General features: G+C 47.3%; 2 protein-coding genes across 5 annotated transcripts; both read right to left on the bottom strand.

Annotated features, from left to right (window-relative positions):
• On the bottom strand, window positions 1-7,208 carry LOC140855840 (uncharacterized). Of its 4 annotated transcripts, none has more exons than XM_073252934.1 (3): window positions 6,655-7,208; window positions 6,382-6,580; window positions 1-18 (listed from the first exon to the last, which is right to left on the bottom strand). In XM_073252934.1, exons 1-2 carry the CDS (start codon window positions 7,114-7,116, stop codon window positions 6,419-6,421), a joined length of 624 nt encoding a protein of 207 aa, XP_073109035.1. In that variant the 5' UTR covers window positions 7,117-7,208; the 3' UTR covers window positions 1-18; window positions 6,382-6,418. The 4 variants fall into 4 exon arrangements, with proteins under 4 accessions (XP_073109035.1, XP_073109034.1, XP_073109032.1 ...); XM_073252933.1 differs by lacking the exon at window positions 1-18 and adding an exon at window positions 2,950-3,363; XM_073252931.1 differs by lacking the exon at window positions 1-18 and adding an exon at window positions 2,950-3,419 and having other exon boundaries at window positions 6,655-7,206.
• Window positions 7,209-13,669: 6,461 nt separating this feature from the next.
• Window positions 13,670-14,616, bottom strand: LOC140855841 (GDSL esterase/lipase At5g45670-like). Its single transcript, XM_073252935.1, has 3 exons — window positions 14,279-14,616; window positions 14,110-14,170; window positions 13,670-14,031 (listed from the first exon to the last, which is right to left on the bottom strand). The coding sequence occupies exons 1-3, from the start codon at window positions 14,508-14,510 to the stop codon at window positions 14,007-14,009; spliced, it is 318 nt and encodes a 105-aa protein (XP_073109036.1). The 5' UTR covers window positions 14,511-14,616; the 3' UTR covers window positions 13,670-14,006.
• Window positions 14,617-23,501: the final 8,885 nt, after the last annotated feature.

The raw sequence follows: 23,501 nt of genomic DNA, 5'->3' as shown, positions 1-23,501 counted from the left end.
GGCTCGTAATTTGTTGATCTTCTGATCCAAATTATATAAAAAATTTAAAATAATAAAAAAATATTTTATTAAAAAAAATAAAAATTTAAAATCAAAATCAGAATGGATGATCCTCATTTCAATTGTTTTGATTAGAAGAAGTCTCATTCCGATTCCGATTTTAATGGAAATGACTCAATTTATATAAAACTCAATCTCTACTTTCTTCTATGGATTCAAATTTTCATTCCGATTCTGATTTCAGTCATGAATCAAATACTTCGGAGGATTTGATCATTCTGATTCCAATTCTAAGTCATTTTGATTCTTATTCCTATTTCGATTTTGATTACGAACCAAACGTCCTCTAGATTCTTACAGCAAGAGAGAAGCTCCAGCTGGAAAAATTATTTCGATATTGGCTAGAGTCTCTTCGTTGGGAAGTAGATGGCGATCGGAACTGGAGGTGTTAGGTTTCTACGAGTGAACACTGGATGGAACTCTCCGATGAGAGGATAGTGGGGAGAGACAAAGTAAGCCACTTAACTCGGTGGGTCTCTTCGCATGACTTGGTGACGTGCAGAAATTAATGCACTCCTTAGTAGCATCACAACGCACACCTACTAGGAAAACGGCATCTGATGCCAGGAAGAAGATGGGGAGGTGATATTTATATAGGAGTGAAAGCCAAAGTGATATTGATAGGGTGGCATCAATATAGAGCTGCTGCTCCTCCAAATGCCGGTTCTCGATTAGCAAAAGGGTCCCAAAAACAAAGAAAAAAAAAAAAGGTGTATAACACTTCTGGTTACCTAGAGAATCAATGGCAAGATGCATCATTTCATGTTTGATTTCTTAGACATAAATCTGAAATTGATAAGATTGTTTTTTTCTCAAAAAGATTTCGACTGGGGGTACTTCATCAGTTACCACTTATTGACAGGGACCAGTCCAAGGAGTTGAGCACGGCTTACAGCTTTGATCCAATACCTACAAGCACGGCGCACAAATGCAGCTTTATCCCTGCCAACTGGAGCCTGATTCTTTATTATTCCTGTGAACCCTTGCAATTGGGTGTCAGATTATCATCATAAATGCCACATAAAGAATCACGGGGGCTCTATAGATTCCAAAAGGATTTCAGGATGAATTTTTCAGATGCCAGTATCATCATATAAGTCGTCACTGGCTGGAATCTTTTATATATATATATATATATATATATATATATATATAAAGAGAGAGCTTTTCGTTGGCCACATTTATAAATAATATATCTGCCACATGTATATGAAATATTTTTTAAGAAATATATTTAATAAATGATTAATTAATTTCACATGGAACATCTCAACTCCATATATGTGAATACAAATGTGATATCACAAATTATAAATAGTATATCTACCACATGTACATGAAAATTGAAATATATGTAATTAATGATTAATTAATTTTACATCAAAATATTTAAGCTTCATACGCATGAATGCAAATGTGATATCATGGGATAATCATGACCCTTTGCTACGTTTATAAATAATATATCTATCTTGTGTATATAAAAATAGTTTATTGGAAGAATATTTAATAAATAATTATTTAATTTAATATAAAAATATTTCAACTTCATATGTATAAATGCAAATATGATATCACTAGGATAATCATGCCCCTTCATCTCTCTTGCATTTCTAAAAATTTATTTTTTTTCTCTATTTTTTCTCCTCCATCACTAAACCGCCCCAAAATTCCAACATCTTTTTTCCTCCTTTTCTAATTTTTAGATTCTATTGCAAGGCATCAATATAGGTACTCGCACCTGTTACTTTATCCGTCAATTTTTGATCGAAATCTCATAAGACTACCACCTATTGCCGTCTTATCTTATAGGAGATAAGAATATACTTAACCATCAACTCCTGTGTATCTCCACTTTGCTTGGAGCTCGAAGATGCCATTGCCGTTGGTGGGAGTGATGGCACATGGAGAAGGTCCTTATAATAGGTGAAAATATTTTTTTGAGATTTGATCATTTATATTATCGAATTAGATGGCTTCAAAAGAGTGCGTCGATGACAGATCTTAAAATATTATATTTAGTATTTAATACTAATAATACTAATATTATCAATAAAATCATTAGGATTTTAATAAAATAGTATATTTAGTAGTAATAATAACTTTTTATTAATAATATTTTTAGAAGATTGATGACTTGTAATAATATATTAATAAAATATATATTATTTTAAAATAAAATATACAATCAATAAAAAATATTTGTAGATGATGTATTTTCAGATAAGAAAAAAGAGTATCCCGCTCTGCTTTTGTAGATCCTCCATCCACCACATATGTATCTTTAAAGATATTTTTGTATTTTTATAGATCCTTATTTTAATTCAGGATCTTTTTGTAGTTTAGTAAAAAAATAAGGGTATTTAATATAGAAATATTTTTAAGGGTATTTTTATAGTTTAAAAAAAAGGGAAGGACATTTCAATGCTTCCTACTTTAATTTGACAGAGAAGTTTATACGATGAGTCTTTTTGTAGTTTAGAAAATTTGTAATATGATATTAATGCATTAAAAATAATATATTGTTAATACATCATTACATTAATATATTAATAAAATAATATATTAATACATTAATAAAATAATATTTTATTACAGAAAAATACAAATATTTATTAATAAAATAAATATTTTATAGATTAATAAAATATATTATTTTTAAATAACTATATAATTAATAAAAATAATATTTTAAAGATGGTATTTTTTTAAAATAAAAAATGTGTCACATGTATCGCGCAGGTATATGCTAGTAGAAAATAAATACAAACACATTTGAGGGTCTCAAGCGATAGAAAATAAATCACTAACAAAATGAAAAAACTGCAATCTAACACTGAAAAACTACAAAAGAATGCTTCACACCGACAAAAACCTGCCCCCCCAAAAAAAGAAAAGACAATTGATTGAAATTTCACATATGGTCAAGCATCATTTGAATAAATTCGATATCAAATTGTTGTATGTTGTATATGCTAGAGAGCAGTATAGCACACAAACACATCTTGGATCTCTTCTTCATTCTCCAAGGAATTTACAGACCATCAGAACCAAAATCAGGCTAACTTTTATCGTCAATTGATTGTATGAATCGATATCAAGCTGACTTTCATCAGGAGGAAGAACCATTCACCATATTTTTATCCGCCATCACAGCTCATGGCAATTCTTTTTTCTGATATATTCATTCGTTTAAGATAAAGTAAGCTTCTGGATGGGCAGGTAAGCAATTCATTGTCCGAAGGCTTTGATCAGCTTGGCAATCTTAAGTTCTTGACTTGCCATTTTACTAAGACAGTTCCCCTGACAATTTCATTAACATCTCAGCACACCAAGAGAGTCGCATGTGTAGCTAGATCCTATGGAAAATAGTTGGTGACTTAGTTATATCTACCATTAAATGTGAACAAAGAACTAATCAATATGCCCTTAGTTTGAAAAAAAAAATCAAAAGAAAAATCAAAACAAATACATTTAAATCCATGGTCTGCAGCTAGATTAAAAGAAAACTGGTTAACTGTATGTCTGAGGGGTTTTTTTCTTTTTTTTAACGTGGGGGATGAGCATTCTGTTATCCCTATTCTATATTGAAAACCCGGTGTTAATTTATAGTTTGGCTTTTCATCCGTGGTATCACAACCGAGATCATCAATCCACATAATTAATATGCTAGAGACTGGTATTGAAAGCATTCATAACAAATTTCTGTAAGGTGTTAAAGAAAGATCAAATAAGATCAGGGGACAGAGATTGTCAAAAAGGATCCAACTAGCGATAAAAAAAAAAAGGGAATATTATTCCCATTGTCAAATCCTTGAACATTGTCAAATGTCGACCTTTGAATCCTCAGCCCCTCATACAGTTGGCATTTTTTTTATCTTCATATGGTCGAACTTCTGCCTCTCCTTTCCTAATTAAGAGAATGAGCAATAATGCTTTAACATATCTAATATAATATTTTAAAGGGAACCTAACAATACAATAGCAATAGAAGCGCCACTTCACATTTGTATTGAATCTTTTAGAAGATGAAAGCATTGATATTCTTTTCCTATCTCATTCTTTAGTGGTCTAACTGCACTATTCTCATCTTCGACTTAATTATTGACCACATTTTACCATATCTTATATGCATGATTACTTCATTTTGGTGCAAATCTTTTGTGAAAATCATACACCAAGAATTAAACACCATGTAGACACAATTTGATATGCCTCAATCTTGAGGATGTATATGCTAAAAACCACATAAAACACCAGAAACCAAAAGAATGTGACAATTCTCTTTATAGGTTCCTTAATCTGCCTCTAGAGTTGTTTCTAGCTTCCTGGATTCCAAATGTTTCTTATTTATATACTCGCCATATTGTGATAAGTGTAAGGAAAATATCTATAAGGAAAATATCGATCACTAACCACCAAGTAAGCAAGGTAGCTCTAAGTTCCTTCATATGTTTCTACAATTCTGTCATATGCATACATAAGATATGCATCAAAGTTCTATAAGTTTCATTAGAATCCTTGCCACCTCACAAAAGCTACAGTATGCTAGAAAAATCTAGATTTTTGGATTCTCTATTTAAAATCTCTATCATTTCTTTTCTCTTCCTTGGACTCCTCATATGGACATTATTTACATAAATAACTTAATTGTCATTGAGCTTCATGCATCTTGAAAAACAAGTTGATCTGTTACTTCATGACAAATTATAGTGAACAAACAGCTAAGCGTCTCCCATGTATGAAAATCAATTGGGTCTCTAGACCTGGGTTTCTATTTGGAGATGCAATACATGTTCTGAATTTAACATGTTTTCTTTGTGATTTAGAGGATTATTTTGACCCACTATGGATCAATTTGGCCACTTTGGATAGGTCTGAATAGTTTTCAGGTGTAAAAGTCGCCATAGCCACTACTCAACTGAGTATTGAAATTTCAGAAAGCCATGACTTCTAATCCGAGAAAAATTTAACGATGTGATTGAAGACAGGATGTCTAAACACGCATCAGGAGCAAAAGTCACCAGGAGTCAATCAAGTATTGAAATTTCAGAAAGCCATAACCTCTAATTCGGGAAGAATTTGACAATGCAACTAAAGACAAAATTGATGTTGGAATCAAGATCTAGTTTCCTATCAAATTCAAAAATTTTAAAATATTTTTATTGTTTTTGTAATTTATATCCTCTTTTTAAGGAATTTTGCTGGATTTGGGCTGGACTTCACTAGCATTAAAAGAAGAAAGTTTTCATCCTCTTCTAACTCGTAGGGAAATCCAATTCAAACAAAAACAGTGCATGTCTATACTCTATAGAATAGTAGAGAACTTTCAATTTCTCCTCTTTGAGCTAGAACAAAAATCCAATTCAAATAAGAAGGATCTCACTAATATAAGATAAAGGATATATGCCACGGTTTTGGAAAAAGGGAATACATAGAGAAAAAATAAAGAGCATAGACTCTACTTTCCATCCTTGATATGCACCAAAATTTGTGGATCATGAAAAAATAATGAATATAAAAAAAAAAGCCTTGCTTTCTAAAATTTCTATTATTTATTATTCTATTCGAGAGATTCAAGTTGAGCAGGTGGAAGGAAATCCTTCCCTCTATCACATCGCTTCGGGTAACAATTAGTTATGGGCATCAAGATTTATTATCAAATGTGAAACAATTGTGCCTGAAGTGCAAAAAGTGCCTCCATGTGTTCGTAGCACAAGGGTGTGGCAGCAGGATCATGCTGCCAGTGGTTACTTTTAAGTTCTCACTTCCAGACTTCATCTATCTAAATCATTACTAGCTTAAGTCTCAAAGTACCTCAATAAAGATATCAACTATTTTTTGAAGTTTAAACACATCTTGGAAGCATTAGAAAGCTCAACTGTAAATGAGAAGGTTGTCACCCTATCCGACTTGTTTTTCTAAATGTTAAGGGTCACACTGAATCCAACTCGCAAAAATCCAACTCACCAATGATCTTTTGTAGGAATTCTGACAACTTCCTCAAAAAAAAATCTGAAGAAAAGTTTTTGTGAGGTGGAAAAAAAAACTTTTTCTTCGGATGTTCATTTGAGGAAGTTATCAGAATTCCTGCAAAAGATCATTTGTGAATTTCTTTTCTATATTCCATTCTCTAGGTTAGCAAATATTTAGTTTACAGATCTCTCGATTTTGTACGTTTCTAATACTCGACAATTTCACCCACAATCTCACATTCATCCAAATTGCAGTTAGCTCTCTGCAAAGCTACTAATTGATGGATACGAATAGCACTCCAAAACTAATCATAAGAAAAATTGAAGTGAAAGATTTAAGAATTACCAATGGACGCAAAAATGGGTGACAAAAAGACCGCATCTTAAAGTTCTCCACCATCTGAAGAATTGTAAGAGAAGAAGACATCTCTGGCTATCCGAACCAGGCCCTCTAAATCGGCAGCACCCACCTCCAAGCAATCCCTAATGAGCCCCCCCTCCGCTGCCTCCTTCTGAATCACCAAAACCATCTCGTTCAAAGGCCCCTAAATTGAAAAGAAGTCAAGAACTAATCAGAGACTTCAAACCGTAATCGGAATATCGATCTGACCATGCTTACCGATCGAGAGAAGGTATGGAGAAGTTTTTGAAGGAGGGAATTCGAGAGAGCGAGCAGGTTACGGTAATTCCGGAGCGCCCACCGGGCCCTCTCCGCGGGCGAATCGATGCGAGAGAATTCGACGAGGGCGGCCAGGAGTTGAGAAGCGGCGCGGGAGTCCTCGGCGCTGGGGAGTCCGCCGCGCCAGGCATAGTTCCGGGCGAAGTCCCAGCCCAGCGACCAGATACCTCTGCCTTCTCCTCCACCGAGGAGGCGTAGCTGGTCGGCGATCTTCCGTACCCGGGCGGCACCGGCGAGGTCACCACGGGCGGCGCGGGCGTTGGCGACGCGGGTCAGGAGGGAGCGGGAAAGGGAGAGGAGGGTCCCCAACTGCCCTAACCAGAGGCCACTCGCCGGCGGCGGTGGCGGCGCGAGGAGGAAGAGGAGGAAGAGGGGGAGCAGGAACGGTCGGCGGGTGGTCATGGAGGTGGTGACCAAAGATTTGTCTCATCGGGTGAGCAGCAAGATCAGGGAGTTCCGGAAAAGGGTAATGGAAACCGGATTCAGGTGGAGAGGCCTGAGCTTGACGGTTGAGGAATTGGGCTACAGCGGACCGAGCCTGAAGGTAGGGCTGGTTAGTCTTGGGCCAGGCTTGAGTTCTCGTCTCAGAGTTTCGGTCTGGGACTCATTGGCATTGTCTTGTGAATTCTGGGCTCAGAATTTCTGATTCACATTGGATAACATCGTATTGGGAGCGCTAGGCTGATAAAAAATAGGACAGATTATTTGAAGCTTTATATTTCATAGCTTTTTGATGACTATTTTTTAAGTTTAGTGGAAAAAAAAAACATGGTTCATAAAGTAGTTTATATGCATTTTTTCGAAGCCAGATGTCTGTATTACATGTGGTTAATTTGTGGAGCATATGACTAATGAGATGAACTAATGGCTATCATCTCATTAGTCAAAATTGTCTGCAGAATAAATTTCTCCGAAGGTGTCTTGAAAAGAAATAAAGTGAAAAGCATCTAGAAGTGATGGAATAAGAGAAAGATCAAGGAAGTTACATGGTTATGATTTTTTCTTGCAACAAAATTTTTTTTATGATTTCTTTTTTACTTGATCAAGTAAGATCAAGTGATGGAATAAAATTTCTTTTTATGGTTATGGTGTGCCCTTGAAAGTAGGGTCGGAGCCTCCGGGCTGCAATCAACAGGACGTAAGTTAGTTTTTCTAATTTAGTATACCTGGTTTCGGCGTCTCTCAACGCGTGACTGACGTAGTAGAACGGCCGTTGGATTTTCTCCCCTTCTTTGACAAGGACTGCTGCAAGAGCCATAGGAGAGACCGTCAGGTACAAAAACAGTTCCTCTCCTGGCTCGGGCTTTGCCAACAACGGAGGCTAGCCGAGGTAGCTCCTTAACTCTTCGAATGCCTGCTGGCACTCAGCGGTCCAACAGAAATTCTTCGGCCGCTTGAGGGTTTGGAAGAAGGGCAAGCACCGTTCGGCCGACCTCGCAACGAAGCGATTCAGGGCTGCTACCCTCTTGTAAGGCGCTGAACCTTTTTTATCGACTTTGGGGCGGCCATCTCCTGGATGGCGCGAATTTTCTCTGGATTGGCCTCGATTCCACGCTCCGATACTATGAAGCTCAGGAACTTCCCCGAGGTCACTCCGAAAACGCATTTAGTTGGGTTCAGCTTCATCCTATATTTTCGGAGGGCGCCGAAGGTCCCTCAAGGTCGGCAACGTGGTTCATGGAAGATTTGCTTTTCACGAGCATGTCGTCCACGTAGACCTCCATTTTGCGATCGATCTACTCCTTGAAGATCTTGTTCACCAGTCGTTGGTAGGTTGCGCCTGCATTTTTGAGGTCGAACGGCATGACCCTGTAACAGTAAAGGCCACGGTTAGTAATGAAAGCGGTCTTTTCTTCATCTTCTGACGCCATCCTGATTTGATTATAGTCAGAGAATGCGTCCATAAAAGTGATAAGCTCATGGCTCGAGGTTGCATCCACCAGTTGATCAATTCTGGGCAGAGGGTAGCTATCCTTTAGGCAGGCTTTATTCAGCTTTTTGAAGTCTATACACATCCTCCACTTGCCATTTGCCTTTTTGACTAGGACGACGTTGGAAATTCAGTCAGGATAATTAACTTCTCTAATGAATCCGGCTTTCAAGAATTTGTCCACTTCCTCGGCTATCACTTTCTGCCTCTCCGGTGCATGACTTCGGATTTTTTCTTTCGTCGGTCAATGCTTTGGATCGACGGTCAGACGGTGCTCCATGACTTCCGTGTCAATTTCCGACATGTCCGCTAGAACCCAGGCGAAAATATCCGCATTCTTTCGTAGAAAATCGATGAGATGCGTCTGCACCTCTTCCCCCAGGTTGGAGCCGATCTTCACCACATGCTCCGCATTTCCGTCGTTCAAAGGGATCGAAACCAGATCTTCGATTGGGCCACCTCTCTCCTCAGCGAGGTCGTCACGGGCGTCCAGCCCATCAACTGGATAGAGGTTGGATTGGTCGTTTCTTTGCAAGACTATACTGTAGCAGTGTTTGGCCAGGGCTTGGTCTCCCCTGACTTCTCCGACCCCTGGCTAGTAGGGAACTTCAATTTCAAATGATAGGTTGACACCACGGCCCGGAGAGCGTTGAGGCCGAGTCGGCCGAGTATAGCGTTGTAGGCTGACGGCGCTTTCACCATCAGAAAATTCACCAAAGCCCTGGATTGTCTTGGATATCGACCCGCGACCACAGTCAAGGTTATTACCCCCTCCATCGGGACAGCATCGCCGGTGAACCCTACCAGAGGGGAGTTAATTGGTCCCAAATGGCCGTCAAGGATGGACATTTTTGAGAAGGCATCGTAGAACAAGATGTCGGCCAAACTTTCGTTGTCGACAAGAATGCGGCGGACATCGTAATTAGCTATATTCAAAGAAACTACAACTGCGTCGTTATGAGGAATTGGACTCCCCGAGCATCTTCTTCAGTAAAGGTTATGGACTCCTTAATCTTTTGTCACTTGAGAGATACGACCGATACGTCGGTTGCTCCCTGCCGAGATTCTCCCGAGATGGTGTTGGCGAAATCTGTCGGAAGCCGTTCGTCTGACCGCCCCACGCCGACGGCAGTTACCGGAGGAGGAGGAGAAGGCTGGGAAACTGAAAGTGAGGCCGGAGCCTGAGATCTGACCGCGGAGGCCGTAGATCGCCGCGTGGACGCTCTGCAGGGCGGCATCGGGCAAAAATCTAGCGGAGGAAGGAGAAGAAGATGTCGGGGAAGACGATCGGAGGTGGTCCCGTTGAGCGCTCCTTTAAGAACAAGGGTACTGTGAAGACACACCCCTTCCTCTAGCGTCAATCCTGTTGGTGCAAAAATCCGTCTGCGTCGGAGAAGCTGGAGTCGAGGGAGTCGCGGTCGCCGTCGGGACCTGCAAAGAAAGTCTAAATCGGAGTTGGGATTGCTCCGGCAAGATCCTCCGACGCTCAAGTCAGTTCTCTGCCTCAACAAGAATGGAGTACTCGAACGAAAATTTTAGCAAAGTTTTGGGATAAAAAGTAGAGCTTAGAGAGTAACGTATCTGGGGCCCCCCTTTTTATAGACGGAGGGAGCAACGGGTTGATAGCGACGTTTGTAACCGCCTAGTCGTGGGCCGCTCGGGGCCAGGAGGAATTTATTATGAAGAGTAATGGGGTGGAGTCGTGGCTGTCATCATGGCTCATCACGTGGAGTCTGTTGCAGAGAGTGGAGTGGCGTCTGTTGTCGCGACTCGCCAGGGAGTGGTGGAGCCGCGCAGTATCCGTCGCAGGAAGTGGAGCAGAATCGTGGCCATTACTGCGGCCTGCCACGTGGAACCTGTTACGGGGAGTGATGAAGCTGCACAGAATCCATCGCAGGAGGTGGAGCAGAGTCATGGCCATTACTGTGGCCTGTCAGGAAGTCCAGGCCTATCGACCGAAGTTCGGTGGAAGTGCCTGGCGAAGAGAGGTGGCTATACTTCTGAAAGGAGCTCGGATGCTGTTGGCGGGCTGTCTACCGTTGGGTGCCTTGAGCGTTAGTACTATAGACGAGGACCATTTGCTGCAGAAGCTCAATCAGAGACTTTCTGTAGACGAAGTCCGGCTCCCGTAGGAGTCCGGATGAAGTCTTCCTGCAGTCGGAGTCGGGGATGAAGTCCGACTCCCGTAGGAGTCCGGACAAAATCTACCTGCAATTGAAATCGGGGACGAAGTCCGGCTCCCATAGGAGTCCGGACGAAGTCTTCCTGCAATAGAAGTCGGGGGCGAAGTCCGGCTCCCGTAAAAGTCCAGACGAAATCTACCTGCAATTGAAATCGAAGATGAAGTCCGGCTCCCATAGGAGTCCGGACGAAGTCTACCTGCAATTAAAATCGTAGACGAAATCCGGCTCCCGTAGGAGTACGGACGAAGTCTACCTGCAATTGAAGTCGGAGGCGAAGTCCGGCTCCCGCAAAAGTCCGGACGAAGTTTTCCTGCAATTGAAGTCGGAGGCGAAGTCCGGCTCCCGTAGGAGTTCGGATGAAGTCTTCCTGCAGCTAAAGTCGGGGACGAAGTCCGGCTTCCGTAGGAGTCCGGGCAGAGTCTTCCTGCAGCCGAAGTCGGGGACGAAGTCCGGCTCCCGTAGGAATCCGGACGAAGTCTTCCTGCAGCTGAAGTCGGGGACGGAGTCCGGCTCCCGTAGGAGTCCGGACAGAGTCTTCTTACAGACGAAGTTGGGGACGAAGTCCGGCTCCCGTAGGAGTCCGGACAGAGTCTTCTTGCAGCGAAGTCGGGGGCGAAGTCCGGCTCCCGTAGAAGTTCGGACGAAGTCTTCCTGCAGCTGAAGTCGGGGACGAAGTCCAGCTCCCGTAGGAGTCCGGACGAAGTTTTCCTGCAGCTGAAGTCGGGGATGGAGTCCGGCTCCCGTAGGAGTCTGAACAGAGACTTCTTGCAGCCGAAGTCGGGGGCGAAGTCCGGCTCCCGTAGGAGTCCGGACGAAGTCTTCCTGCAGCTGAAGTCGGGGACGGAGTCCGGCTCCCGTAGGAGTCCGGACAGAGTCTTCTTGCAGCTGAAGTCGAGGGCGAAGTCCGCTCCCGTAGGAGTCCGGACAGAGTCTTCCTGCAGCTGAAGTCGGGGACGAAGTCCAGCTCCTGTAGGAGTCCGGACGAAGCCTACCTGCAGTTGAAGTCGGGGACGAAGTCCGACTCCCGTAGGAGTCCGGACGAAGTCTTCCTGCAATCGAGGTCGGGGATGAAGTCCGGCACCCGTAAGAGTTCGAACGAAATCTTCCTACAACTGGAGTCGGGGACGAAGTCCGACTCCCATAGGAGTCCGGACGGAGTCTACCTGTAATTGAAGTCGAGGGCGAAGTCCGGCTCCCGTAGGAGTCTGGACGAAGTCTACCTGTGATTGAAGTCGGGGATGAAGTCCGACTCCCATAGGAGTCCGGACGAAGTCTACCTGCGATTGAAGTCGGGGACGAAGTCCGGCTCCCGTAGGAGTCCGGACGAAGTCTTCCTGCAGCGGAGTCGGGGACAAAGTCCGGCTCCCGTAGGAGTCCGGACGGAGTCTATCTATAATTGAAGTCGGAGATGGAGTCCGGCTCCCGTAGGAGTCCGGACGAAGTCTTCCTGCAGCTGAAGTCGGGGGATGGAGTCCGGCTCCCGTAGGAGTCCGGACAGAGTCTTCTTGCAGCCGAAGTCGGGGGCGAAATCCGACTCCCGTAGGAGTCCGGACGAAATCTTCTGCAATTGAAGTCGGGGGCGAAGTCCGCTCCCGTAGGAGTCCGGACGAAGACTTCCTGCAATTGAAGTCGGGGGGCGAAGGATCCGACTCCCGTAGGAAGTCCGGGATGAAATCTTCCTGCAGCTGAAGTCGGGAACGGAGTCCGGCTCCCGTAGGAGTCCGGACAGAGTCTTCTTGCAACCGAAGTCGGAGGCGAAGTCCGGCTCTCGTAAGAGTCCGGACGAAGTCTTCTTGCTGATCGGATGCTGGTAGAATCCCCCAGGGGTCACTCCTGACCCGAACTTCGACTAGGGGGTATTTTATACTCAACAGATGTGATACTAAGATTCGATGTAGATTTGTTATGCAACAAAGCTATATGTTTGTATCAAGATGCTGCTTGATTGGTGTCATTTTTTGTTATGTGGACAAAAATATCAAAAAAAAATATAAATTTTACTTTTATAAAAACTTAAATCTTATCCAAAAATCTAATTGGAAGATACAACCTACATTTTTTTGATCCTATATAAATATCCTAAATCTACCTAGTATACTATCGATGTGGGACTAATATGTCATCATGGGACTTCACAATTCTGGTTGAAATCTAATTTTATTTAGTTAAAAAAAAAGAAGAAGAAAGTGTTATATATTTATATAATCATTTATAAGAAATCATATCATTCAAAAAGTTATAGGAATTAATTATTTTAAAATACAAAAAATGTGTCTAAAATATGAAACTAGCTATGAACTTTATTGGTATTGCCGTTTGGTATAATTTTGTTCGAAGAAAGCACTTTGGTATCATAAGATGACGGTTAACTTTGCTCCAAGATCAAGATTATGTTGGGTCCTCATGTCCAAGCAAGGCCACAAAATTAGACATGGCATAATTCACACCATATAAAGATGCAAACTGACACTAATTACGTGTAGGAAGCAAAATCCGGTGGCTCCTATAGATTTCTGCATGATGGTTAATAAGTGCTTTCTCTTTCGGGCTCATGTCTGCAAATTAAACCAGCTCCCACGAGCCACATGACCTAAGACCCTACAAACGTTCCAGAGGAAGATGGAGCAGGAGCACCACAGATACAAATAAGTCTTCCAACTATAAAATGACTTGACACAATAAAATTCAGAGATTAGTTTAGATCTCATAATGTCCAACGTTCTATGCACACATGAGAGCATAATTGTCTCGATCCACAGAACTAACCTTACAGTTTTTTATATGAGACCGGACTGCACACAACCCATGCATTTCAATTTTAAAAATATAAATGTACGAGAACAGTTGAGACAGAAGGCATTATGCTGCAGCTATGTGAAACAAGCAGGTTAAATTACATAACGTAATTTTGACAACGTACTAGCTGGTACCCACTATTAATTTTCCCGGTGGATGCCAATAAATTACATAAAGTACAAGACGCGAAAGACCAACTAAAATTGTACAATTACGTTCTTCCCTGATCAATTGCATAGCCCAATTAAATGTAGCAAGATGTTGGCTGGTTTTATTGGGTTCCTGATCCGGACAAAGAGTTCTGTTGGAAGGTGGTGCCACTCTGTTCTACCAGTCACTGAGGGACTCAGCTGAATTTAGTTCATTTCTCTTAAAACTAACTCTCAATCTCTCTTTCTAGCACAAGCACTGGAGGAAAAAAAAAAAAAAAGATGTCAACAAGAACGTTATGTTATCCTTTGTCTTGAGAGAGAAAGGGAAGCCCACCCGCCTCTCCCACGAAGCGTGCTGGTTGATAGGCAGAACAGTATGGCCACTAGAATAAGCTCTAGTTCATAGAATTTCCAAGTTATATTGGCAGATTTTAATTGATGAATACAACATAATAAGAAGTAAAGAAATGAAGCTTGGCAGACAGAGACCAAGAAGGTCTTACCGATGACATCGACGGTGGTCATTCCATTGCTGAACCTTCCACTTGGGCCACCAGGGAAGTCGATGCCGTAGGGCATGTAGTTGGCTCGTGCCAATGACGCAATGTAGTTGTTGTTGCCATTGTCCACAAGTGAATCCCCAAAGATAAAATAGCATGGGACTTGAGGGTCCGGCCGGACCAAGCCCATCAACAAGCTTGAAACCAAGAGCATTAACCACCACACCTCCACCATTCCCTCAGCTTACTTTGGGCCATCTAGAGAGAAGAAGAAGGGTGGGAAGAAGAAAACGGGGATAAAGGTGGGATAAGTGGAATAAAAGGTGTATGGGACGGAGAGGGAAAATTGGGCGGTGGGGGAGATTAAACAAGACGTGGGGGGAATATATCGGGAACATAAGGTCGTCAGATGGACTGGACTGGACTGTCAGGGTTGGGTTTTTGGTTAGGACAGGGACGGTTGGGTTGAGGTTGGTATTGGCATTTAATTTTTCCCGGACTTAACGTGGGGTCATGTGGACTTGGGCAAAGGGAAGGCCAAGGCGTGGAGAAGGCTACGTTGGCCCTTAGGAGCGTGTCAGTACGTTGCCGAGAGTTGAGGTGGAAAAAAAAAAGGGCGGGGGTTGTATCCTTCGTCCGAAAGAATGATTCACCATCTTTCGCGCGAATCCACCGATGGATCGCGCAAACGCTCCTCAAGATGCATGCAGACTGAGGAATGAGAGTGTTGGAAAATACCGACCGATCTCATTCATATCGACTCATCATCGAACCTACATGTCCGACACCAGACTTCATCGACCGATCGACCGACGGATGTCGTTACCGACCGATCGACGGCTATCGACCGACCGAGGATACGTCAGTCGGACCGACCTTTTCCGTTCTCTCAACCGACTGCACTATGAGATCCGATGTCGAACTCCTACAACGTGCCCGACTGACTGTCGGAGGGGCCCAAATTTTCACTCGACGCCCCTCAGCTGGCCGCCGACCTATGGTCGGTCAGCTCCTCCAATCGTCGTACTACTGCCAAAGACTGTAAGTCCTGACAACGGCATGCGGCACTGCCGCCTAGGGGCATTATCCCACCTAAGGCATGGTCATCCCAAGCGATTTAACAGCCCCACGACGATTTGACACCTTTACGACGACTCTGACAGTCTTCAGTGAGTTGACAATTCTTCAATTGTCCGCACCATTAATGACGGTGCCATACCGTGCTCCACTATATATGTCGGGAAAGGCAATAGTGCGAGAGGTCCCTTCGAAAAACTCTTGGGCTTGCTCCCACTCTCTCAATCCCTCTCTCGTTGAGCTCCTTATTTTCTTTTCACTGTTGCCTAGTCTCCTCTCTGACTTGACCGTCGGAGGGTCCCTGCCGAAGCCACCTCGGTCAGTGTGGACTTTCTTTTGCAGGTGCTCGTTCCCGGCGACCAGACGACGAGGAGATTGGCCGCAACAGATTGACGCACTAGGTAGGGGAAGCACCAACGCTCATAGTGACGAGTTAGTGCTTCATTGACAGCACCTGGGATTGTAACCCCCACAGAATTCAAGATGACAAAGACAAGAGCTCAGCGATCGAGGGTCACCGGATCGGCGAGACGCTCTTCCCGCCGGGAAGAGGCCTCTCCTCCACCCTCCGCGGCAGAACCTAGCTCTCCGCACCCTGCGTGACCACGGAGGTGCAGATCGCGGCGATCGTACGGCAGATGACCGTGCTGACGGACGCGGTCAAAAGCCTTCAGCAACAACCGGTCCGACTGCCGCCATCACCGGTCGGACAACCGGTGGTGCGTCCGATGCCCTCCAGGAGCAGCCGCCGACGCCCGCATCGGTCTCCGTCGCCTCTGCAGGAGCACCTGTCACGGCACTCCTATCGAGAGGAGGGGTGGCCGCGGCGCGACACCCATCGGTCCCGACGCCATTCTCCCTCCCAACTAGAACGAGCAAGGAAGGAGAAGCGACCGCAAACGCCGTCCACCTCTCTCTCGGACTCTTTCGGAGAGTCCACCCCTGGGGCTCCCAACACCGACGGACCGACGACTACGAACGCAGGTCGAAAAAATCGACAGTCGGCTCGCACAGCTGCAGGTGGACGGGCTTTCAAAAAATCGGAGAGTCTTCAAACGACGTCGACTTTCAAACCGCCCAACCTCTCTCCCGACTCATCCTCGATGAACCGATCCCCAGTCGGTTCAAGATGCCGCATGTGGAGCCTTACGACGACTCCACCGATCCAATCGACCACTTGGAGAGCTACAAGGCTCTCATGACGATTCAAGAGGCAACCGACGCTCTCCTTTGCATCGGCTTCCCCGCCACGCTCCGCAAAGCTACCAGGATCTGGTACTCCGATCTTTGATCGAGAAGTATCCACTCCTTCGGGTAGCTCGAGCATTCTTTCATGGCCCACTTCAGCACCAGCCGGAAGCCGCCGCGAACGTCGGACAGCCTTTTCTCTCTCAAACAAGGAGAAAACGAGATGCTCCGACACTTTGTGACGCGATTCAACGCGGCCACGCTTGAGGTCCGAGACCTCAACAAAGACATGGCCATCTCGGTCATGAAACGGGGGCTAAGGGCATCCCGGTTCACTTACTCTCTGGACAAGACCCTCCCCCGGACGTATGCCGAACTATTGGAGCGTGCGTACAAGTACATACGCACGGACGAAGGAGCCTCCGACCGGTGCTTGACCGAGTTCAAGGGCCTGAAGGAGAAGCGAAGAAAGGATCGGGATCCTGCCGAACCTAGCAGGCCCCCGACCAACGGTCGGGTCTCACCCCCACGACGGAACCAGAGGTCGCCCCGATGGCAGACTCCAAGGCCGATACGCCCTAGGTATGACTCCTACACTCCTCTCTCTGCTCCTCGTGCGCAGATTTTGATGGAGATTGAGGGGGAAGAGTACCTGCGACGACCTCCGCCTCTGAAGGCAAAAGGCCTCGACCGACGGAAGTACTGCCGATTCCACCGGGGCCACGGCCACAATACCGAGCAATGCATCCAACTTAAGGATGAGATCGAAGCTCTCATCCATCGGGGGTATCTCGATAAATTTCGGAGGAACCCGTCGACTCAACCAGTTGCCGACCGCCGACCCCAGCCGACTGAAGAAGCGACGGCTAATCAGCCAACGGTTGGGGTCATCAATATGATTTCCAAACGACTGGGCCCGGGGACGTCTGCTGGAGGAGAGCCGACGAAGAGGCTGCGTCCGGACGACGTAATTACCTTTACGGAAGAAGATGTTCGGAGCATCCAAACTCCCCACGACGACGCTGTTGTTGTCTCGACAATAATAGCGAACTATGATGTAAAAAAAATCTTCGTAGATAATGGAAGTTCAACGAACGTTTTATTTTATTCGACCTTCTCCCGAATGCGACTATCGACAGACCGACTCAAGAGTGTCTCTACGCCCTTGATAGGCTTCGCTGGGGATGCTGTCACGATGGAAGGAGAAGTTACTCTGTCCATAACGGTCGGCACCGAACTACGACAAAGCACGGTCCACTTGACTTTCACGGTCGTCCGAGTGTCTTCGGCCTACAACGCCATACTTGGAAGACCCGGCCTAAACGCCCTTAAGGCGATCGTCTCAACGTACCATCTCTTGGTTCGGTTCCCGACCAAAAATAGAGTCGCGGAGATGCGCGGAGACCAACAGCTCGCTCGTCGATGCTTCCAGATCTCCACTCAAAGCGACGAGTTGAAGGGCTCCCTGACGATCGATAAACTAGACCAACAGGAGGAGGAAGAATGGGGTTCACCGACTGAATAGCTCGTTCCAATCTCGATTGCAGAGAGTCCCGACCGAAAGGTATGGGTCGGGTCTCAACTACCCGACCCAGAACGACGACGGTTGGCAAAGCTGCTGAAAGCCAATGCCGACATGTTTGCTTGGTCGGCCGCAGATATGTCGGGCATCCCTCCGAAAACAATAACGCACCGACTCAACATCGACCCGACGATGAGACAGAAGAAAAGTTCTTTTGCTCCTGAAAGACCGGAGACCATCGACGAAGAAGTGGACAAGCTACTCGAGGTGGGCTTCATCAGAGAAACTACATATCCCGATTGGCTCGCCAATGTTGTCATGGTGAAGAAAGCCAACGAAAAGTGGAGGATTTGCATCGACTACACCGACTTGAATCGGGCCTGTCCAAAGGACAGCTTTCCACTTCCAAAGATCGACCAGCTGGTGGATGCGACGTCCGGTTATCGACTGCTCAGCTTCATGGACGCCTTCACCGGATACAATCAAATCCGGATGGCGCCCGAAGACGAGGAGCATACTGCCTTCGTGACCCCCAAGGGCCTCTACTGCTACAGGGTGATGCCTTTCGGACTGAAGAACGCTGGAGCTACCTACCAACGACTCGTCAATAAGATCTTCAAAGACCAGATCGGGTGCAATATGAAAGTATATGTGGACGACATGTTGGTAAAGAGTGCGCAGACTGCAGATCATGTTCGAGATCTCGAAGAAGCTTTTCACACTTTGCGACAACATCGAATGAAGCTGAATCCGACTAAGTGCGCTTTTGGAGTGACCTCGGGGAAGTTTCTCGGGTTCCTCGTTTCTCAACGTGGAATCGAGGCTAATCCTGAGAAAATAAAGGCAATCATCAACATGCGCCACCCGAATACCAAGAAGAAGGTCCAGCAGCTGAATAGAAAAATCATTGCCCTCAGTCGATTCATCTCTCGGTCGGCCGAAAGATGCCTCCCGTTCTTCGAAACCCTGAGGCAGGCGAAGGGCTTCTCTTGGTCGGACGAGTGCCGACGGGCCTTCGAGGATCTGAAGAGGTACCCGGCTTCTCCGTCGTTGCTTGTGAAGTCAGAGGTCGGGGAGACACTGTATCTCTATTTGGCCACTTCTCCCGAGGCGGTCAGTTCGGTGCTCATCTGAGAAAATGGGAGTCGAACCCATCAACCTATCTACTATACCAGCAAAGTGCTCCGCGACGCTGAAGCTCGATATTCGGAGACAGAAAGATGATTTTCATCCTGACCATCTCCGCACAACGACTCCACCCATACTTCCAGGCGCATGCCATTGTGGTCCTCACCAACCAGCCCCTGAGGGCGATATTGCGCCGACCTGACACATCGGGACGACTGGCAAAGTGGGCGATAAAGCTCAGCGAGTTCGACATACAGTACCGACCGCGACCTGCCTTAAAGGCTCAGGTCCTGGCCGACTTCATCGCAGAATGTCCGACGATCGACCAAGGATCGGAAGGCATGAACCCTGGATGAGCTGCGGTCTCCAAGCCTGAACCGGTCTCCACCTGGGTACTGCACATCGATGGAGCTTCGAACGCTCAGGGGAGCGGGGCTGGGTTCCTGCTCACCAGCTCAGAGGGGGTAGTCACTGAGTACGCCCTCCGATTCGACTTTAAAGCCTCCAATAATCAAGCCGAGTATGAAGCACTCCTCGCCGGCTTGAGAATGGCGAAGGAACTTGAGATCGACAGCCTCTGGGTATTCTCTGATTCTCAGCTAATCGTGGGACAGGTCAAAGGCGAATTAGAGGTGCAAGACCCAGCGATGACAAAATATCTCCAGAAAGTGAAGGATCTTGTGGCGCACCTCGGATATTTCGAGATCTCCCATATCCCCAGGTCGGAGAACGCCCGGGCCGACGCACTCTCCAGGCTGGCGACCTCGACTTTCGACTCTTTGGACCGGACGTTCGTGGAGAATCTCGAGCAGCCGAGCATCGATAAGGTCGAGGAGGTGCTACAACTGACGGCCGAACCAAGCTGGATGGATCCGATTATTCGGTACCTGATCGATGGGATCAGCCCTGAAGATCCCGCGGAGGCCAGGCGGCTCCGATGGTCGGCCTCTCAATATGTGATCATGGACGGCCGACTCTACAAAAGGTCGTTCTCCCTTCCCTTGCTCAGGTGCTTGGGACCGACCGACGCAGATTACGCACTCAGAGAAGTACACGAAGGGATCTGCGGGAGTCACTTGGGGGGCAAATCCTTGGCCTACAAGGTCCTGTGGCAGGATTACTACTGGTCCACCATGAGGAAGGATGCGGCTGAGTTGGTCCGGAAGTGCGAACCATGCCAGAAGTACGCCAACGTACAACACCGACCAGCCAGCCAAATCAATCCTATTATCGTCCCATGGCCCTTCGCTCAGTGGGGGGTCGACATTCTCGGTCCCTTCCCTTCGGCATCGGGCCAAAGAAAGTTCATAGTCGTTGCCATCGACTACTTCACCAAGTGGGTGGAGGCCGAGCCCCTGACACAGATTATCGAGCGGAAGATGGAGAACTTCGTTCAGAAGTCCATCATCTTCAGGTTCGGATTGCCGCATACCATTATCACCGATAATGGGTGACAGTTCGACAACCAGGACTTCAGAAACTTCTGCGCGAGGCATCGAACCCCACCCGATACGAAAGGAAGCCGCTCTCCAGAAGCTCTTTCCGGTACTCTTCCGAGTCGCGGAAGTCTTCAACAGCCCGATCCATGGCCTCCTTCGCCGACTCCGCTTCTACCTTCGCGATGTCTGCATCGGTCTGGGCGATGGATAGACCTTCTTCGGCCTTAGTGAGGTTTTCGAGGCTTACTCGGAGCTGCTCGCGTTCGGCCTTCAGCTCCTTGGCAAAGCTGTCCCGCTCGTGTCGAAGTTGACGGACGGTCCGGGACTTCTTCTTCGCGTCGTCCCGGGCCGACTGCAGCTCTGACTCCGATGTCGCCAAGGCACCCGTGAGTCGGGAGACCTCCGTGAGTCGGGTGACCTCCCCTCAAGTCAGCCCTCCGGTCGACCGACTGTTGCAGCTGGTCGACCAGAATGACCCAATCGGCTTCGATGGCCGCGACTTTGTCTCTCCAAGCCGCGCGCAGATCACCGAACTTTCGATATCCGACCTCTAGTTCGGATATGTTGTAAACCAGCTGCACAAAACAAGACCAACCGTCAGGAGACCGAACTCACGGAAGCAATAATGGAAACAAAGAAGAGAGAAACTCACCCGGATCATCATCGGATAGAATGAAGACAGCATGTCGGAGACAAGCTGATTCTTCATCGCCTCGATGTCGGCTGGGAGAAGGAGCGCCTAGCACAGCCTCCTGACCAAGTCGTGGTTGGCCAGGCCCGACGCACCTTCGGGGAACGAAAAGTCGGTCGACCACCCCATCACCGGCCGACCTTCCTTCGTCGCCCGACGCCATTGGGGCCTTCCCTCGACCGGACACCCAGGCCCTGACGTCGGAGAAGGACAGCAAGCTTGAGCCCGACCGAGTATCAACCGAAGGCACGGCAGCAGCAGGCGCGGGTTGCTCGGGCTCGTGCGCCTCCTCCCGATCCCCCTCTGCCAGCTAAGTAGCCGGCGCACCGTCGACCGATTCATCGGCCGCCCTTCTCTCTGGCGAGGCTGCGCCCTCGCCCGACGGTCCCTCGGACGGGACTTCGACGAGCACTATCGGCGCCGACAGTGCGATTACGGGCTCCGCCCCTGACCCAGTCGGCCCGCTCGACGGAGCTACTTGGGGCCTCTTAGGAGGCCACGACGGCCCGACCCCTTGCACCGGCCTCTTCCGAATGGCGTACTGACGTACGTCGGCTACCGTCAGTCTTGACCTCGGCGGCATATCTGCAAACGACGATAAATGGTCAGCACCATAAAGGGAAGACAAAAAGAAAAAGGAGAAGAAAAATGAAAAACTGACCTAAGCGAGGGACCGGGCTGAGGTCGGCGTCGTACAAGGCCTGCTCAGTGACGAGCTCCCTATGCTTCGGCACCGAGATGTCTTTCAGCTGATGGAAGTCTTCCCGATCCTCGGCTTCCATCCGACTATTCTCGTTCGGTTCGGTTCGGAGATTCTCCCAATAGGCAGGGAACCCCAAGGAGTAGAAGAAGATGCGAAAAAGAACTGGTTCTTTCAACCGTGAATGGACGACGGAAGACCAATGATGAAAGAAAGCTCCTTCCGAGGATTGAAGTACCACCACCCTCGGGCTTTAGGGTGGGGTCGGAGGACAAAGAAGGCTCGGAAGAGGGAAATTCGAGGGTCAGTCGGCAAAAGCCGACACAACAGAGCAAAACTGACTATTAGCCGAACCGAGTTCGGCGCGAGTTGCGCCGGCATAGCCCGTAATAGTCAAGTACGTTTCGGACGAACTCCGGGACCAGGAAGCGAAGATCGGTCCGGAGGTCCTCAACGTAGAAGGCCACCTGGCTCTCAGGCGGGCTATTAACCCGACCATTGGCACTAAGGGCGAACAGTCGAAACTGCTCCGGGATACAATATTGCTCCCGGAGTCGATCGACGTTCGGCCCCGAAAGTGAAGAGACCTCCACCTCCAGGGTCGATCGAGGGTCGTCAGTCGGCTCTCCCGACCGACCTCCTCGTGGGGATGTTCTGGCCATGGACCTGAATGAAGGGCGGAAAGTAAGGAGGGAGACGATGAAGATGGGGAACGCCCTTAGAAGAAAAGAGAAGACTCCTGAGAAGAAGGAAAACGGAGTACTTGGAATAGGAGACTACGCGGGCAGAGTATCGACAGCGAAGTGAGGGGGGTAAAAACCTGGATATGGGTGACCCTGTATATATAGTGCCCCCCGACGGTCGAAATGAAGGCACGACCAATGAGGAATTTTCAGATCACGCCACGTGGCGCCCTCCGGGCCGTTCGTCAGCCCGACGGTTCGACGCACCCATCCTCAGATCGAGCCACGTCACCTCCATCCGCTCCAACGGACCCCTCCCAATGAGCACCTGCCACGTGGCACAGAGGTCGTGACGTTTCGTATCCCCGAAGGGGCGGCGGAAACGACGGTTTTCCTTCCCGATGGGATGAGACGTCTGGCGCCGACGGGATAGGACGTCTGACGCCAGCGAATCGCCCGGCATTCATGAGGCGCCTGTCATCACGTCAACCCACGGAACGGTCATCATATCAGCCCACGGGATGGTCGGAACTTGATACGCTGGGGATCGCCCGACGCTGCTGCCCAAACAAAGACATCGGCCAGCGCACCATCCGACTCAGGAGTGGAGGAGGGCAACTGTTGGGGAATACCGACCGACCCCACTCATGCCGACTAATCATCGGGCCTACATGTCCGACGTCCGACTTCACCGACCGACCGACCGACGGGTGCCGTTACCGACCGATCGACGGCTATCGACCGACCGAGGATACGTCGGTCGGACAGACCTTTTCCGCTCTCCCAACCGACTGCACT

The sequence above is a fragment of the Elaeis guineensis genome, chromosome 2 (genome assembly GCF_000442705.2).
Source record: "Elaeis guineensis isolate ETL-2024a chromosome 2, EG11, whole genome shotgun sequence".
NCBI classification, from domain to species: domain Eukaryota; kingdom Viridiplantae; phylum Streptophyta; class Magnoliopsida; order Arecales; family Arecaceae; genus Elaeis; species Elaeis guineensis.
The sequence above is the reverse complement of the archived record's forward strand: the minus strand, read 5'-3'. Positions and strand labels throughout refer to the sequence as shown.

Coding starts and splice junctions, on each gene's coding strand:
- LOC140855840 (XM_073252934.1), bottom strand. CDS start 7,116: ATGACCACCCGCCGACCGTTCCTGCTCCCCCTCTTCCTCCTCTTCCTC. Junction 6,581..6,654: donor TCCATACCTTCTCTCGATCG/GTAAGCATGGTC, acceptor TTTTCAATTTAG/GGGCCTTTGAACGAGATGGT.
- LOC140855841 (XM_073252935.1), bottom strand. CDS start 14,510: ATGGTGGAGGTGTGGTGGTTAATGCTCTTGGTTTCAAGCTTGTTGATG. Junction 14,171..14,278: donor GACCACCGTCGATGTCATCG/GTAAGACCTTCT, acceptor TCTATGAACTAG/AGCTTATTCTAGTGGCCATA. Junction 14,032..14,109: donor ACGCTTCGTGGGAGAGGCGG/GTGGGCTTCCCT, acceptor TTTTTCCTCCAG/TGCTTGTGCTAGAAAGAGAG.